This window comes from Pongo abelii, chromosome 12 (assembly GCF_028885655.2).
Source record: "Pongo abelii isolate AG06213 chromosome 12, NHGRI_mPonAbe1-v2.0_pri, whole genome shotgun sequence".
NCBI lineage: Eukaryota > Metazoa > Chordata > Mammalia > Primates > Hominidae > Pongo > Pongo abelii.
This window is the reverse complement of record NC_071997.2, coordinates 46,677,720-46,694,876: the sequence shown is the minus strand read 5'-3', so window position 1 is coordinate 46,694,876 and position 17,157 is coordinate 46,677,720. Positions and strand designations below refer to the sequence as shown.

Here is a 17,157-nt window from a genome sequence, read left to right as displayed (position 1 = left end):
TTCCACATTGCAGAGGAGGCAAGGGGGCTCCTTACCACTGGGAAATATAAAGTCCCAGCTCCCGCTCGGCCTTCTCTGACGCTACCCTTGTGGAGCTAAGGGGTGCCTTGATACAGTCAGGCCAGGATGGAAGTCTAGGATCCCTGCTCAGCCTTTTCTGGAGAAGAGTGGGGATGGGGCCACATTTTTCTCTGAGGTGTTTTGCTGCAGTAGAGTGGGTGTTGGCTAAAGCTTTCTGTCTTGCTACACTGCCTCTTTCCTCACCCTTTGGCTAGAGAGAGCAGCTTTCCTTGGGGCTTTTTGGTCTGCTCCATTGGCATTTCTGGGTTGCTGTCTTTTCCAGCACCAGTTGGGATATATTAGGCAAAAAGAAACCCAGGAATTCACCAGAGAGTAATTTCTCAGCTCTCAAGATTCCTAGTAAGTCTGTCTTCCCTCCTTTCAGAGCCTTCTGTTTATTTTATATAGTAATGTCCAGGGCTTTTAGCTGTACTTAGTGGGAGGAATAGGCAGAAAGTGCGTTATTCATCTCGTTCCAGAACTGTAAATTCAGCCTTTTTTGTAAAGGATTGCTTTGGTTGTTTTGTGTAGAAGTAACTATCAAGGGTCACAAGCAGCAGCAAGAAAACTGATGTGGGAGGCTGCCCCCAGGGCGCTGGGGTCCCCATTTGGTGCATAGCCCCTGCTTACTCATTAGAATGAGCCCCACAAGTGTGGCAGAAAGTGGACCTGTGCTGCCTATGCTCCGCTAGCCTGGGAAGAGGCCAGTGTCAGGGCAGCTTCCCACAGCAAGCCCTTAAAGCATTGCTCGCTGCCGCACCCTGTTTCCTCAAGGTCTCTGTTACAGGAGCGAATCCAGCCACAGACCTGAGAGGCGCAGGCTTCCTTGCCCTCCTGCATCTCCTCTACCTGGTGATGGACTCAAAGACCTTGCTGATGGCACAGGAGATTTTCCGCCTGTCTCGTCACCACATCCAGGTGAGACTTTGGTGGGAAGCCAGAGGAAAGGAAAGGGCTGTGGAGCTAGGACCTGAGTGGCCGAGAGGGCTCCCAGGACAGCTGAGACAAACCAGAAATGGGCTTCCCCGTCAGTCTGACCTGCATTGAAATATGAGCTCTACCGCTGATTAGCTGTGTAGCTCAAGCAAGTTCCTTGACTCCTCAGAGCCTTGATTCCCTCATCTGCAGAATGGAAATCATAGTGTTGTTAGAAATGCTTGTTCTTTGGTGCCGTAAAGAAATAGCACTTGAACATAAATTTAATTTCTTCAGCAAGGCTATTTTTTTACTTTCTGCAGAAAGAGTACACTCACTAGCAGTTTTACCACGAGAGTACACTGAATAAATGAGGCAGGGTCATTTATAACTTCACCCATCTACTTTACTGCTGTGTCCGGTTTCTATTGGCTGGAATGGGACTTCACATTCGTATTTGTCTTGATTGGCTAGCAACTTAGAACTTTTTAAAAGAAGCAAAGGAAGAAGAGAACAAAGGAAGGAAGAAATAACATGTGGAATGCTGAGAAAGGTAAAAACCCCTTCAAATAAGGAAGAAGAATAGGCTATGACTTAATGCTTGCTTGGACTAGTATAAGCATGCCAGGGCAAATATTTAGGCTAAATTGTGAGAGCTAAGAACATAAAGTACAGTGATTTCTTCATTATGGCTAGCAGATATTTAAGAATGTTAGCAGAGGTCTTTGAATACATTTTGCTTCTAACAGAAGTTACTATTTATCTTAATTAGATGGAGAGGAAAGTCTTTGAAGAGGAACCTCTACTTTACTTTTTACAGTGTGACCCCGAAAATCTGAGGTCTCAGTTAATTTAGAAAGTTTATTTTGCCAAGGTTGAGAACACACACCCATGACAGAGATGATATGTGCCCAAGACAGTCAGAGCACAGCTTGGTTTTATACATTTTAGGGAAATATGAGACATCAATTAACATATGTAAGAATGAACATTCATTCGGTCCAGAAAGGTGGGACAACTAGAAGCAAAAGCGGGAGGACTCAAAGGTGGGACAACTAGAAGCAAAAGCGGGAGGACTCGAAGCAGGGAGGGGGCTTTCAGGTCATAGGTAGATAAGAGACAAATGATTGCATTTGAATTTCTGATTAGGGTGTCCAAAGGAGGCAATCAGATATGCATTTATCTCAGTGAGCAGAGGGGCAACTTTGAATAGAATGGGAGGCAGGTTTGCCCTAAGCAGTTCCTGGCTTGACATTTCCCTTTAGCTTAGTGATTTTGGGGGCCCAAGATATTTTCCTTTCACATTTTCCCCTTTTTCTTTTTTAAAGTCTTTCGGAGAAAGCATTTTAGAAGAAAATGAATCTCTGGTCTTAGGTTTCATCTGATCTCTTATGGCTAGGATGGTTTATTCCTAGACGGATAGGTCCCGAGTTATTAGGAAAGTTCATTTTTAAAAGGTTGTGAAGTCTTATGTCCTATGAAGAGAAAATATGGTGAGGAAGGGAAAACAACAACAACAAACAAAAGAACAATCCTGGAAAATCAATATAGGCCACATTCCTCTGAAGTCTATACATCAGTAGGCAGGTATGAAAGTGGCTTATGTATGTAAATAGGTTGCTGTTATTTTCTTCTGAAGTTGTCTGGCTTCAGTTTGCAGGGCTGTAAGAAAGCACGGCTTAATTTTCAGTGACTCCAAATTAGGAAAATGGAAAAAAAAGGAGGAAAAGAAATTGAAAACATTATTTTGTTTTGTTTTGTTTTTTTGGAGACAGAGTCTCGCTGTGTCCTGTCGCCCAGGCTGGAGTGCAGTGGCGTGATAGCACACTGCAACCTTCGCCTCCCAGGTTCAAGTGATTCTCCTGCCTCAGCCTCCTGAGTAGCTGGGATTACAGGCACACGCCACCACGTCCGGCTAATTTTTGTATTTTTAGTAAAGACGGGGTTTCACCATGTTGGTCAGGCTGGTCTCGAACTCCTGACCTCGTGATCTGCCCGCCTCAGCCTCCCAGAGTGCTGGGATTACAGGTGTGAGCCACCGTGCCTGGCTGAAAACATTATTTTGAAGACTTGCAGCCAAGAAAAATTAGAATTCAGCCCAAACTGTAGAAAATTATTAAAATTGAAAAATATTAGGCAAGACTAGGATCTAATGACAGGTGTACTATAGTTTTTGAAACATAATTTTTTTTTCTCCAGTTTCCTGTTTTTACTAAAGACAAATAATGGTAGGACCGATTTGCTTTATAATACTTGGCCAGATTATTTGTATAAAGTACAGCAAGAATAATTATTTTTCACATAGGCTTTTTTTAAAAATTGGCTTTGATGGAACTTTGTTATACAGAAGGAATCTCAGGCAAGACTTTTTTTAAAGCCAAGCCTTGCCATGGATTTGTACCATCAAATATCTATGAGTTGGGTGAATTTCCTCTTCTCTTGAGGTTCCAGGATAAACCTGGGCCTGTCATAAAGTAACATTCTTTACTTAACACAAGTCAGAAACCCTGTTCAGGGACTGTGTACACAAAATATGAGGCCAGTTTCCCAAGGGCTTTATTGGCTTCATAAATCAAGTTTGAGTTCTTAAAGGAAATCACATGGTTCCAGTCAAAGCCTTGGTAAAATAATCAGTTTCTCCAGTTGTGTACTATTACCAGCGAAAACAGATTCTTATTGTATTTACGCAAATAACTATATTGCCATAAATTAAGAATACTCACAAATAATTTCCAAATTCTGGAGAACTCAGGTAGAGAGAAACAAATATGTTCCAAATTTTGGTCATAGCAGTATACTAAATTGTTAAAAGCTGTCAATAGCTCAAAAGAAAAGTTTGAAGACTCTGAAAAACAAAACAAAGGATCAGCAATGTTTTAAGCAAAAGGTCAAAAAAATTAGTTCAATCCATGCAGTTAATTCCTGTTCTGCTTTGATATTCATGAACATTTTAGCTCTCCATGAGTCTGAAAGCTTTCCTCTATTCTGATGTCACAATCTCCAAAGTTACCAGAAAACTGCATTCAAGAGCCCCTGTTAGAGTTTTATAGATGATGATGATTATTTATTTATTTATTTTTAGACTACTCTTGCTCTGCCGTGCAGGGTGAAGTGCAAGTGGTGCAATTTTGGCTCATGGCAACCTCCACCTCCCAGGTTCAAGTGATTCTACTGCCTCAGCCTCCGAGTAGCTGGGATTACAGGCACCTGCCACCACACCCAGTTAATTTTTGTATTATTAGTAGAAACAGGGTTTTGCCATGTTGGCCAGGCTGGTCTTGAACTCCTGACCTCAAATGATGTGTTCGCCTCAGTCTCCCAAAGTGCTGAGATTACAGGCATGAGCCACCATGCCCGGCCTTTTATAGGTGATTATAAAACCACCTTCTAAAGAGGATCAAACAACACAACAATTGTCTGTGGATGACAAAAAGTTTTAGAGAAGCCATTGTTGAAGACACAGTTGACAAGGAAATTTGTTACCTCTGTGGCACACAATAATTTAACGTAACAATTATAATTATTACTGATAATGTACACTAAGTTATATCAGAATTTTAGGAGTTTCCCATAATTTTGGAACACATACCAATAACATTTATACAAATACAGCCCAAAGAAAATCGTACACCATTTCATATTTGACAGTGTTTCCTGTATAATTTTTATACCAACTAAGCCAAATTATGTCATTTTTGGACTTTATGGAGCCTAATATCTTAAAGGATTAATCAGGTCAGAAAAAGATATAATTTATTATTTGATTTTGGAAAGTTTGTCAAATATCAAAGGTTTAAAACTTGATATCACAAAATAGGATCACAGGTCATTGTAAAATAAGTCATTCTTTTAACCAAAGTGATAACTCAAGGATTTCAAAAAGAAGGTGAAAATCTCCATTCCTTGAGAGCGGAGACTTGATTTTTCAATCAATAAGCCCTAATAAAAACAGCATGAAGCCAATTAAATTTGTTTTTCAAAATTTTATAAACAATCTATAAATTTTAATATTGATCATAAGGATATAACTTCCGTAAGCCTTTTATAACCTTATAAGCTTTATTAAGGAGTTGGTTAATGCTTCAAGAAAATCTTGTTAATCTGACACAGGGGCTCATGTGCTGCTTTTGCATCAGTGTGCCTTTGACATTCATGATTAATTTATAAAGAAACTTAACCTATTTTATCTTTCAAAAATCAGCTCTTGCAATCTCATGCACCCACCTCTTCCGCAATCGTCCCTGGGCCTTGAGGAGTTGAGTAGCTTTAATTTCTAGCCCTGTGTCTTAGGAATGCAGTTTATTCTGATTGGCATCTTCTACCAGGCCTGAAGATGAGGTTTTAATTGCTGTCAATGTTTAAGATTTGGGCTGGGTGCGGTGGCTCACGCCTGTTATCCCAGCACTTTGGGAGGCCAAGGCGGGCGGATCACGAGGTCAGGAGATCGAGACCATCCTGGCCAACACGGTGAAACCCCGTCTCTACTAAAAATACAAAAAATTAGCTGGGCGTGGTGGTGGGTGCCTGTAATCCCAGCTACTCGGGAGGCTGAGGCAGGAGAATGGTGTGAACCCAGGAGGCGGAGCTTGCAGCGAGCTGAGATCTTGCCACTGCACTCCAGCCTGGGTGACAAAGCAAGACTCCATCTCAGAAAAAAAAAAAAAAAAAGATTTGGCAGGACATAGGGCCGGGTGCAGCGGCTCACGAGTGTAATCCCAGCACTTTAGGAGGCTGAGGCGGGCGGATCACGAGGTCAGGAGGTCAAGACCATCCTGCCTAACATGGTGAAACCCCATCTCTACTAAAAATACAAAAAATTAGCCGAGCGTGATGGCGGGCGCCTGTAGTCCCAGCTACTCAGGAGGCTGAGGCAGGAGAATGGCGTGAACCTGGGAGGCGGAGCTTGTAGTGAGCCGAGATTGTGCCACTGCACTCCAGCCTGGGCAACAGAGCAAGATTCTGTCTCAAAAAAAAAAAAAAATTTGGCAGGACATGGTGTTCTTTTTAGACCCAGGAGTTAAAGCCCTGTAACTTTTTTTTTTTTTTGAGACAGAATCTCACTTTTGTCACCCAGGCTGGAGTGCAGTGGCGCAATCTTGGCTCACTGCAACCTCCACCTCTTCAGTTCAAGTGATTCTTCGGCCTCAGCCTCCCAAGTAGCTGAGACTACAGGCGTGCACCACCATGTCCATCTAATTTTTGTATTTTTAGTAGAGATGGGATTTCACTGTGTTGAACAGGCTGGTCTTGAACTCTGGACCTCAGGTGATCCACCCGCCTTGGCCTCCCAAAGTGCTGGGATTACAGGCGTGAGCCACCGCATCCAGCCAGCACTTTAAAAGCACATACAGAAAGATACACGGATGTAATAACCTTAATTTAAAAACAAGACAGTTCAGTTATTTATCTAGGGATGGGTCTCAGGCTGTAGACTCTACCATCCCAGAAGCAGGAAAAAAAAAAAAACAAAAAAATTCATCTTCCCTGTTAGAAGTGAGCTCAAACTCCATAAAGAAATTACCTGCCTTCCATTGTCATGGAAACAGGAAATCTTGCCTTCCTTGTTAAAAGCAAGTAAAACTCCAAAAAAAAGAGGAGTTGTACAACAAAATAAACTTTAGATCTTTTTTGGTTTTTTGTTTGTTTGTTTTGAGATGGAGTTTCACTCTGTCACCCAGGCTGGAGTGCAGTGGCGTAATCTTGGCTCACTGCAACCTCCACCTCCCAGGTTCAAGCAAGTCTCCTGCCTCAGTCTTCCGAGTAGCTGGGGTTACAGGCACCCACCACCACGCCTGGCTAACTTTTGTATTTTTAGTAGAGACAGGGTTTCACCATATCATATTGCTTGATCCTGGGAGGTCGAGGTTGCAGTGAGCTGTGATTGTGCCACTGCATTCCAGCCTGGGTGACAGGGCAAGACTCTGTTTCAAAAAATAAAAATAAAATGGAGGGATTGCTACATTTTGCCACTTGAGAAAACCATAAAACCCAACCCCAGAGGGCAGGTCCAGGCAGAGATAGAGAAGCTACTGGTCTCAGGCTGGTCTTGAACTCCTTACCTCAGGTGATCCACTCGCCTTGGCCTCCCAAAGTGTTGGGATTATAGGTGTGAGCCACCACGCCCAGCCAAAGATCTTGAACAAATTTGGGGAGATCAGGGATTCTCTGGAGGGTGTACTCCCAGACCTCAGCAAATTATTCTGTTGTTTTGAGTCATAAAGTTAGCTCATGCTGGTACCAAGCATGGATAGGAGATTTGTCAAAGGTCAGGGGTACCTCCACTCAGAATCCCTCTGTGGTTACCAAAATGTGAACCCTGAAAATCTGAGGCAGGTCTCAGTTAATTTAGAAAGTTTATTTTTCCAAGGTTGGGAATGCGCACCTGTGACACAGCCTCAGGAGGTGCTGATGACATGTGCCTAAGGTCATCAGAGCACAGCTTGGTTTTACAGTTTTAGGGAGATATGAGACATCAATTGACACATGTAAGATAAGCATTGGTTCCTCCGGAAAGGTGGGAGGACTGGAAGCAAAAGCGGGATGACTGAAAGCAAGGAGGGGGTTTCCAGGTCATAGGTAAATAAGGGACAAATGGTTGTGTTCTTTTGAGCATCTGATTAGCCTTTCCAAAGGAGGCAATCAGATATGCATTTATCTCAGTGAGCAGAGGGGTAACTTTGAATAGAGTGGGAGGCAGGTTTGCCCTAAGCAGTTTCCAGCTTGACATTTCCCTTTAGCTTAGTGATTTGGGGAACCCAAGATACTTTGTTTTCACAATAGAAACTTCAGCTGGCTCATTGGGAAAATTAGAGACAATGTACAAAAGTAGCAAGCACAGCTGTGATGTTGCTGTTTCAACTCTCTGCCCTCCCTGAGGAAATCCCTTGCACAGGGGTAGCATCTCTTGGCCCTGAAAGAGAAGAGTTAGTCTCCACGGGCCCAAGAGGAGGAGATGGACCTCCATGGGTCATGTGAGCCACAGACTTACCAACAGGCCAGAGGTGCTTCAGTAGCTCCTCTGTCTCCATCTGGACCTGCCCTCTGGGGTTGGGTTTTATGGTTTTCTCAAGTAACAAAAGGTAGCAATCCCTCCATTTTATTTTTATTTTTTGAAACAGAGTCTCACCCTGTCACCCAGGCTGGAATGCAGTGGCACAATCACAGCTCACTGCAACCTCGACCTCCCAGGCTCAAGCGATCCTCCCACCTCAGCCTCAGCTGGGACTACAGGTGTGCCATACCATGCCCAGCTAATTTTATTTTTTTAATAGTCTCTCCATTTTAGAAAACAAATTTGACCTGTTTCCTGCCATCTGTCTATCCCATATTCATGGGACCTAGGATTCATTCATTCACTGAATGAATGAATAGCATCCCTTGGTGCTAGTTATTCTTCTTGGTGCTTGGGATACATCAGTAAATAAAACAAAGATTCTTCCAGCAGAGATGACCATAAGCTCAATATATCAATACATTATAGAGTGCTCTAGAAGGTAATAAGTACTAAGGAAAAATAAATAGGATAGAGTTGAGAGAATGTGGAGAGACGGTTACAGTATTTTTATAGGGTGGTCAGGGTAGCTGTCATGAGGGAGTGAGACTTAAACCAAACCTTGGAGGTGGGAAAGTTAGCCAAGCTGATATCTGGGAGAAGAACATACCAGGCAGAGGGATTAGCTAGAACTAAGGTCTCAAGAAAGGAGTGTGTCTAGCATAGGTAATGAGTAGTAGGGAAGCCACCGGAGTGAAAAGAACACAGGAAGTTTCACTCATGTCTGTATGAAGAGACCACCAAACAGGCTTTGTGTGAGCAACAAGGCTGTTTACTTCACCTGGGTGCAGGCGGGCTGAGTCCGAAAAGAGTCAGCGAAGGGAGAATAGGGGTGGGGTCATTTTATAGGATTTGGGTAGGTAGTGGAAAATTACAGTCAAAGGGGGTTGTTCTCTGGCTGGCAGGGGTGGGGGTCACAAGGTGCTCAGTGGGGGAGCTTTTGAGCCAGGATGAGCCAGGAGAAGGAATTTTACAAGGTAATGTCATCAGCTAAGGCAGGAACAGGCCATTTTCACTCCTTTTGTCATTCTTCAGTTACTTCAGGCCATCTGGATTTATACGTGCAGGTTTGGGCCCAGAGGCCTGACAGGAAGGGCAGTAGGAGAGGTAGATGATGGGCCAGAGGGCGCAGGGCCTAGCAGGCCATGAAAAGGACTCTAGGTTTTACGCTGGGTAAAATGAGGGAGGCACTGCAGGGCTTTGAGCAGCAGAGTAACACAGTCCAACTTATATGTATTTTTTTAAATGGATCCTACCAGCTGCTAAGTTAAGAATAATTTCCAGTGAGGGCTTTTGTAGTAAGTTAGAGATGATGCTGGTTTGTCAGTCTCCCCTTCCAGCAGAGGAATGTGTGGGTAAGAGAGTCACAGTGTTTCTGAACAAAGCCATAGCTCATAAGTGGTGAAGCTGGGCCTAGAGCCCCTGTTTCCTGACAGCTGGCCTGGCGGTGGGCTCTGTACAGCATTGATTTCCAGCCAGCAGCACACCCTGAAGAGTCACATAGCAGTGGGAGTGCAGACGCTTAGACTCTCCCCATCAGAACCACTCAATCGGAATCTTCAGGGTTGGGGCCAGGTCAGCAGCAGCCACAGAAGATACTCCGGTCTTCCTGCTTCAGCAGACAAAGGTTTCTAAGCCCAAACGTGAGGCATGACGATAAATGAAATTGTAAATGGAAGCACAAAAATGTCCAGGTCTGAGTTCCTCTGCTGTGTTTTAGTCAGTTTCAGTGCAGTATTTTAGCTCTAAACAATGCTTTTTAGGTCTGAGGGAACTGCTGAAGGAAAGGAGACATTTAGATCTGAAATCCAATTTTTTTTACCATTTTTTGATAAGTAGGCTTTTTTTTTTTTTTTTTTTTTTTTTTTTTTTTGAGATGGAGTCTCGCTCTGTTGCCAGGCTAGAATGCATGGCACAATCTCAGCTCACTGCAACCTCTGCCTCCTGAGTTCAAGCGATTCTTCTGCCTGAGCCTCCCAAGTAGCTGGGATTACAAGTGCCCACCGCTACACCTAGCTAATTTTTGCGTTTTTAGGAGAGACAGCGTTTCACCATGTTGGTCAGGCTAGTCTTGAACTCCTGACCTCAAGTGATGTGCCCACCTCAGACTCCAAAAATGCTGGGATTACAGGAGTGAGCCACCATGCCTGGCCAATAAGTGGGCTTTTTAAGAATGTTCCCAGGCTGGGCGTGGTGGCTCACGCCTGTAATCCCAGCACTTTGGAAGGCGGAGACAGGCAGATCACCTGAGGTCGGGAGGTCGAGACCAGCCTGATCAACAGATCAACATGGAGAAACCTTGTCTCTACTAAAAATACAAAATTAGCCAGGCATGGTGGCGCATACCTGTAATCCCAGCTACTCGGGAGGCTGAGGCAGGAGAATCGCTTGAACCTGGGAGGCAGAGGTTGCGGGAGCTGAGATCGTGCCATTGCACTCCAGCCTGAGCAACAAGAGCGAAACTCCTCTTGTTCAAAAAAAGAATGTTCCTGAGAATGGATGAACACTAAGTTCAGGTCCTCTGTTAATGTTGTTACCATACTGTTTTTCTCATATTTATTTTTAGATTGAAAGAAATCAAGGGAAGGGATGATATTATGCAAGTATATATGATCATTAAATAGGCAATACCTGAAGGTACAGAGGTATACATGAAGGTCAGCACCAATGCTGTTCTCAGCTACCCCTGTTGAGGCAAGTATAATAACGACGAACATTTGTTAATACCTACTTGGGCCAGGTGTTGTGCCTAGTATTTTGCACATGTGATCTTAAGTAATGCTCACAGCAACTCTGTGAGGTGGGTAGTGGGATAAAATGTTAGGTGTTGACAAAATCTGTCTCATAAGGCCAGGTGCAGTGGCTCATGCCTGTAATCCCAGCACTTTGGGAGGCTGAGGCGGGCAGATCACCTGAGGTCAGGACTTCAAAACCAGCTTGGCCAACATGGTGAAACCCTGTCTCTACTCAAAATACAAAAATTAGCTGGGCGTGGTGGCACGTGCCTATAGTCCCAGCTATTTGGGAGGCTGAGGCAGGAAAATCCCTTGAACCCAGGAGACAGAGGTTGCAGTGAACCGAGATCATGCCACTGCACTGCACTGCACTCCAGCCTGGGCGACAGAGCAAGACTCCATCTCAAAAAAAAAAATCTGTCTCATGGAGTTGTTGTAATGATTAGTGACTTGACTCTACCCAATGTGGCACTAGCGCTGGATTTCCAAGACCACCTGCAGGTTCAGTGATTCCTGAGAGACTCAAGGGACTCTACGTATAGTTATACTTAACAGTTCTGATTTAGTACAACGGAAGCAAAATCAGCAAAGGGAAGAATTACATGGGACAAATTCCATAGGAAACCAGGTGCTGATGTCCAAGAGGCCTCTCCCAATGGAATCACACAGAACGCACTTCATTCTTCCACTGCCAAATTGTGCAATACGTATAAAATGTCACCAATCAGAGAAGCTCATTAGAGGTACCCAGTACTCAAGGTTTTTACCATGACATGCTGGTCATGTAGGCACCCTCTGCCTAGCACATACCAAAATTCTGAAATCACAGAGGGAAAGCTGGTGTTCTGCATAAAGTATCTTTTTGTGTTTGTTTTTTTGAAAAAAAATAATTTTTGTAGAGACAGGATCTCACCATGTTGCCCAGGCTGGTCTTGAACTCCTAGACTCAAGTGATCGATCCGCCTGTAATCCCAAAGTGTTGGATTGTGAGCCCCGGGCCCAGCCAGCAAAAACTATCTTGTTTGCATGAGCAGTTGAGGAACAATGTTAGGGAATGATGGGAACCATCTCAAAATCCAAGTTCTCAGCTGTCAGCCATGGCCTGATCTAAGAATTTTCTAAGGCTCAGGCTCTAAGGAGTCTCAGGTCTGCTGTGTTAACTATTTTCTGCACAGCACTCAAAGTTTATGTCCTTTTTGATTTTGAGAGATGGGAAGACTGAGTTTCACAGAGGTTGGGTGACCTTCTCAAGGACACACAGCTACCAGGTAGCCAGGCCAAGATCTGGAATTCAGGTATCATGGAAGACCCTGAGAAAAATCTCTGTGGAGCCAGAAGACCTTCTGCAGTTCAGCACTGTCCAGAACTTTCTGCAGTGACAAAAGTGGTCTAGATATTGGAAATGCACCATCCAGTACAGCAGCCACTAAGCACACGTGACTACTGAGCACTGGAAATGTGGCTAGTTACCACTAAGGAGCTGAATTTGTATTTGTTTTTCATGTTTAATTCATTTAAATAGCTACATGCAGCTGGTCGCCACCATACTGGGCAGTACGGTTCTATACTATAATGTAATGGATTTTTCTTCAATTGGGAAGCAGGTGGGATAAATAGACCTTGGTTCTTGTTCTGTACTAAGGAATGCACTGGTCTATGTGTTCCTCTCACTGGGTGTCCTTGTGTATGTGCAACAGGGGAAAATAACATGTCATGTCTGCAAGTTCCCTGAAAAAAAAGGCCCTTTCCATTCAGGGATTTTGCAAGCTTGGTTTCATTGTTATTAAAGAAAGGAGCTTGCCTGACTAAACATAGAGCATTAAAGCTGTCCCTGTAGGGGATTCTGAGGCCCTTCCTGGTGAAGCTCCCCTGCCAGACTCAGGCTGCCTCCTCTCGGGGTCTGACCCGCACAGCCGGCTCTCAGGCCTCTGTGTTATCGTGAGATGGGGTGTGCCCGCAAGTCAGGATGACCTTCTACCCACGTGCATCTTCTCTATCTGCCTTAGGATGAGATGCTCATGATCAGCCAGACAACCAGAAGCCCAAAGAAGGGGAGAGGAGACTTTAAGAACCTGTAGGGCTAGTTAGAGCACTGAGCCTCTCACTTCTGTCTTCATCCTGATGCCAGGAGATGATGTGGGCCCAGGGGTTGGGTCTGCTGCAGGCCAAGGAGAGCTGATGGGTCAGGATGATGAAGAGGCTGGAGAGCTAGCACGGGGATTATGCACACCAGCTCTGGAGCAAATAACCTCAGTTGGTATCCTGGTTCCCATGCCTTAGGAAAGTTACTTAAGGTCACTGAGCCTTAGTTCCTCATCTGTAAGATGGGAAGAAGATTATTGGGAAAATTAAGTGGAAGCAATAATAATATCAGCTGTTGCCTCTGGGGCTGTGCTTGCCTGTGAGCCACACCAGGCTGCAGATGACAGGAAACACAGTGAGACCTGGAGTTGCTGCTGACTGGGTGCCCCCTCCATTCCAGCAATTTCCTTTCTGTTTGATGTCTGTGAACATCACCCACATCGCCATCCAGGCCTTGAGAGAGGAGTGTCTCTCCAGGTGAGTCCCCAAACACCAGCTGGTTAGAGTGACCCAGCAAAGCCTGGTTCATCCCCACTCTGGCTTAATTTTCCCCAGCTCTACTCCACCTGCTGGCTCCTGGAGGGCCTGGACAAAGTCCCCATGCACCAGTCTCCGCAGGACATCCCTCCTCCCACCCTTGGCCTCAGATGTCAGGCTCCTGGGGAATGGTGGGGGCATCCTGGGTTTGGGCTGGCTCCCCTGGGGAAATGGGGAGGGAAGGCGGGAGGGAACCTAGGTCTCAGCCTTCATCCACTGCTGAGCAGGTCACCCTGCCTTTTTCCTGCAGAGAGTGTAATCGGCAGCAGAAGGTCATCCCCGTGGTGAACAGCTTCTATGCCGCCACATTCCTCCACCTCGCACATGTCTGGAGGACACAGCGGAAGACCATCTCAGACTCAGGCTTTGTCCTCAAAGGTGTGCTTTTTCTTCTGGGGAGGCCTAGGCTGAATGCACAGTGTCCCAGGTCCAGAGAGCCCAAGGTGGTTGCTAGGCTGGTTTTGGCTGCAGTTCTTCCCCATCCACACTTTCTCAAATTCCAGCTTACCAAAATCTCCATCACCCAACCCCTGGAGTCTGCTAGTTCTCCTTTCTCTGCCCTGACTGTCGCCCTTTTCTGGCCATATACTTATGAAAAGCATATATTCTGATCAAAAATTGGGAGCCAGGGTCCAATAGTTGGACTATTCAAAGTTGGAATTGTGCGGACAAGGTAGAGTGTGTGGTCCCTGTGGCTGGACCTAGCTCCCCAGCCTACCTCTGTGGTGATCTCTCCATCTGAGGCTCCTTCACCTTTCTCTCTTCATGGGATAGGGGTTGGGGGTACTCCCTAGAGCTGCTAGGCTTGAGGCCCTATTGTGTCACCCAGAGCCCCCTCAAGCCGTCTGCTCCCCAATTTTCTCTGTTGCAGAGTTGGAAGTATTGGCCAAGAAGAGCCCACGGCGGCTGCTCAAGACCCTGGAGCTGTACTTGGCCAGGGTGTCAAAGGGACAGGCCTCCTTGTTGGGTGCACAGAAGTGCTATGGGCCAGAAGCCCCTCCCTTCAAGGATCTCACCTTCACAGGTGAGAGTGACCTTCAGTCTCACTCATCCGAAGGCATATGGCTGATCTGACCTCCGAGATGAATGGAGGCTTAAAGGCTGAGCTGCAGGGGCTTTCAGAGGGTCAGTGGAGCCATGTCAGGAGCCTGGCCAGGCCGCACCCCTTGCTGTCTCAGCAGATGGGATATAGGAAGCTCCTGGGCTTAGCTGTGGGAAGCCAAGTACCCTCACCGGCGTGGGACATGAGGGGCAGCTAGACTTCACCCCCTTCCCGCAGACCTGCCTCCAGAGCAAGGAGAATTCTGTCCTAATCTGTTGGGCTCCAGTCTCTGGGTTGAATTCCAGTGTATCCCACTGGGAGTGAATGGATCATGAGGTGGGATGGCCCCATCTGGATGTTCTGCAGATCCCCACATGGGAGGAGATTCCCAAGTAGAGGCAGCCAGAATTCTGACTCGCTGGCAGCAGCGGGGCTTTCAGGCACCGGTGTCTGTGTTGTTAGAACTCAAAGGAAGAGGGCAGGGGCAGCAGCCGACAGCGGGCAGCATGACCCAAGCAAGGGGCCTGAGGCCTCAGTGGGGGTGGGGCAAGGAGGTGCCTCACAGGTGGGTGTCAGGCCCCCTCTGGAGTTTCTGGCCATTCACTTACCCACTCTCTTCTCCCCTTGACCCCTGCTCCATTGTTTATGATGGAAAATGGACATTTGGCTAGGTGTCTCTCACGGCTGCTCCATCCTAGCCCCCACAAGCTGGGGCTTCCTCCTGTAGATGCTGTGCACGCCCCGTGATGGGTTTCTGGCCTAATTGAGGGAAGGAGGAAATTCATACCAGCAGTTTTCAAATAAAAGAATTGTTCTAATTAAGCATCTCAGGTGTTTTTTTCCAAGACAAGTCTTGCACCATCCTGTGGTCCTGTTGTTCCGGGACCTGGTTAGAGCCAGGCACACCTAAGGGTGAAGGCATAGGCGGGTTCCAGCCTGGTCATGGGCTCCAGGAGACAGAAGGTTGCCTGTGCTGCAGCCAAACCCTGCTGAGTTCATAGGATGTCCATCCTCTGCTATACTTACAAGCCCAGAGACTCCTTGCAAGCTCTAGCCAGTGGACAAGGTAGCCCAGCTCTTGTTAAGATTGACTGGTATAAGGCATCCGCACAGCGTTTTTCCTGCATTTGCTTCTGGCGAAGGCCAGCACTGTTGGTTCCTTCCCAAGAGAGCCTCCAGGCTGGGCGCAGTGGCTCACGCCTGTAATCCCAGCACTTTGGGAGGCCGAGGCGGGTGGATCACGAGGTCAGGAGATCGAGACCATCCTGGCTAACATGGTGAAACCCCGTCTCTACTGAAAATGCAAAAAATTAGCCGGACGTGGTGGCGGATGCCTGTAGCCCCAGCTACTCAGGAGGCTGAGGCAGGAGAATGGTGTGAACCCGGGAGGCGGAGTTTGCAGTGAGCCGAGACTGTGCCATTGCACTCTGGCCTGGGCAGCAGAGCGAGACTCCGTCTCAAAAAAAAAAAAAGAGCCTCCAGGCCAGGGTACCTGAGCTGGGGAGTGGGGGATAGGTGAGAGCCCCACTATGCTGCCTTCTGTCCTCCAGACCCCCTCAAGTGGAATGCTGTGGAAGACCACTATCTGGCCCTGCAGGCCTCTTTAAGTCTGACCCACCGCAGGGGGACCATCACAGAGGTGGGGAAGAGAGGTGGCCACCCAGGCGTGGAGGGAACTCCTGACTGCTGTCAGCAGGGTGCCTCAAGGGTGGGGCTGGTAACAAACCCCATAGTTTGCCTTGTGTTGTCTGCCTGACCTGAACTAACACCTTCATTCACAATGCTTCTTCCAGTCTGGTCCTCAGCTAACCACCAGAGATGGCAGGGAGATTGCTGGGCATGGCATGGCAGGAGTTGGAACGTAGGGGAGAAAAGCTGCAGCTCGGCCTCCACTTTGGAGTATCAGGTTGGGTGGTTCTTCCCTCTGCAGGGTCCTTTCTGCCCACCTTCTACCTGTTTAGTGCCCCCCAGATGACAGAGTACTCACAGCTTCAGACCCTGGAACATCAGCAATAATGTAGACTGGCAATTTTAAATTTACAGTTCTGTTAATGAACTGGTTGTGAGGGGTACCTGAACCCTCTGAAAGCAGATGCAAAAATCTTTTTTTTTTTTTTTTTGAAACGGGATCTCACTGTGTCACCCAGGCTGGAGTGCAGTGGCACGATCTCGGCTCACTGCAACCTCCACCTCCCGGGCTCAAGCCATCCTCCCACTTCAGCCTCCTGAGTAGCTGGGACTACAGGTGTGTGCCACCATGCCTAGCTAAATTTTGTATTTTTGGTAGAGATGGGGTTTCACCATGTTCCCCAGGCTGGTCTCAAACCCCAGAGCTTAAGCACTCCGCCTGCCTCTGCCTCCCAAAATGCTGGGATTACAGGCATGAGACACCGTGCCCAGCCACAAAAATCTCAATCTGTGTATACTTATAGGGAAAGGGCCTAGGCCTTTCATAGGAGACTTAAAATACTCCCCATCTCTAAAAAGGTTATCAGAACCACTAATGTAGGGCAACCTTTATTCTCTCCCCTTTAAAAAACCATCCCTGGCGCCTGCTCTTTGTGTAGGCTGTCAAGTAGGGCTAAGAAGTCTACGGAGAAGACATGGAGGCAGATCTACAGAGGAGCTCATTTCTTTTTTATTTTTATTTTTTGAGTCGGAGTCTCTGTCACCCAGGCTGGAGTGCAGTGGTGCAATCTCGGCTCACTGCAACCTCTACCTCCCAGGTTTAAGCG

At 46.6% G+C, this 17,157-nt stretch overlaps 1 protein-coding gene across 13 annotated transcripts in view; it reads left to right on the top strand.

The window, feature by feature from the left end:
- ELMOD3 (ELMO domain containing 3) overlaps positions 1-15,244 on the top strand; it is a 37,010-nt gene extending 21,766 nt beyond the window's left edge. For 5 of the 13 annotated variants that reach the window (XM_024241933.3, XM_063713239.1, XM_024241931.3 and 2 more), the window contains 3 exons: positions 848-978; positions 13,244-13,320; positions 13,631-14,245. In XM_024241933.3, the coding sequence (XP_024097701.2) occupies positions 848-978; positions 13,244-13,320; positions 13,631-13,991 (569 nt within the window). In that variant the 3' untranslated portion in view covers positions 13,992-14,245. 13 annotated transcript variants of the gene reach the window in all.
- The last annotated feature ends 1,913 nt before the right edge of the window (positions 15,245-17,157 follow it).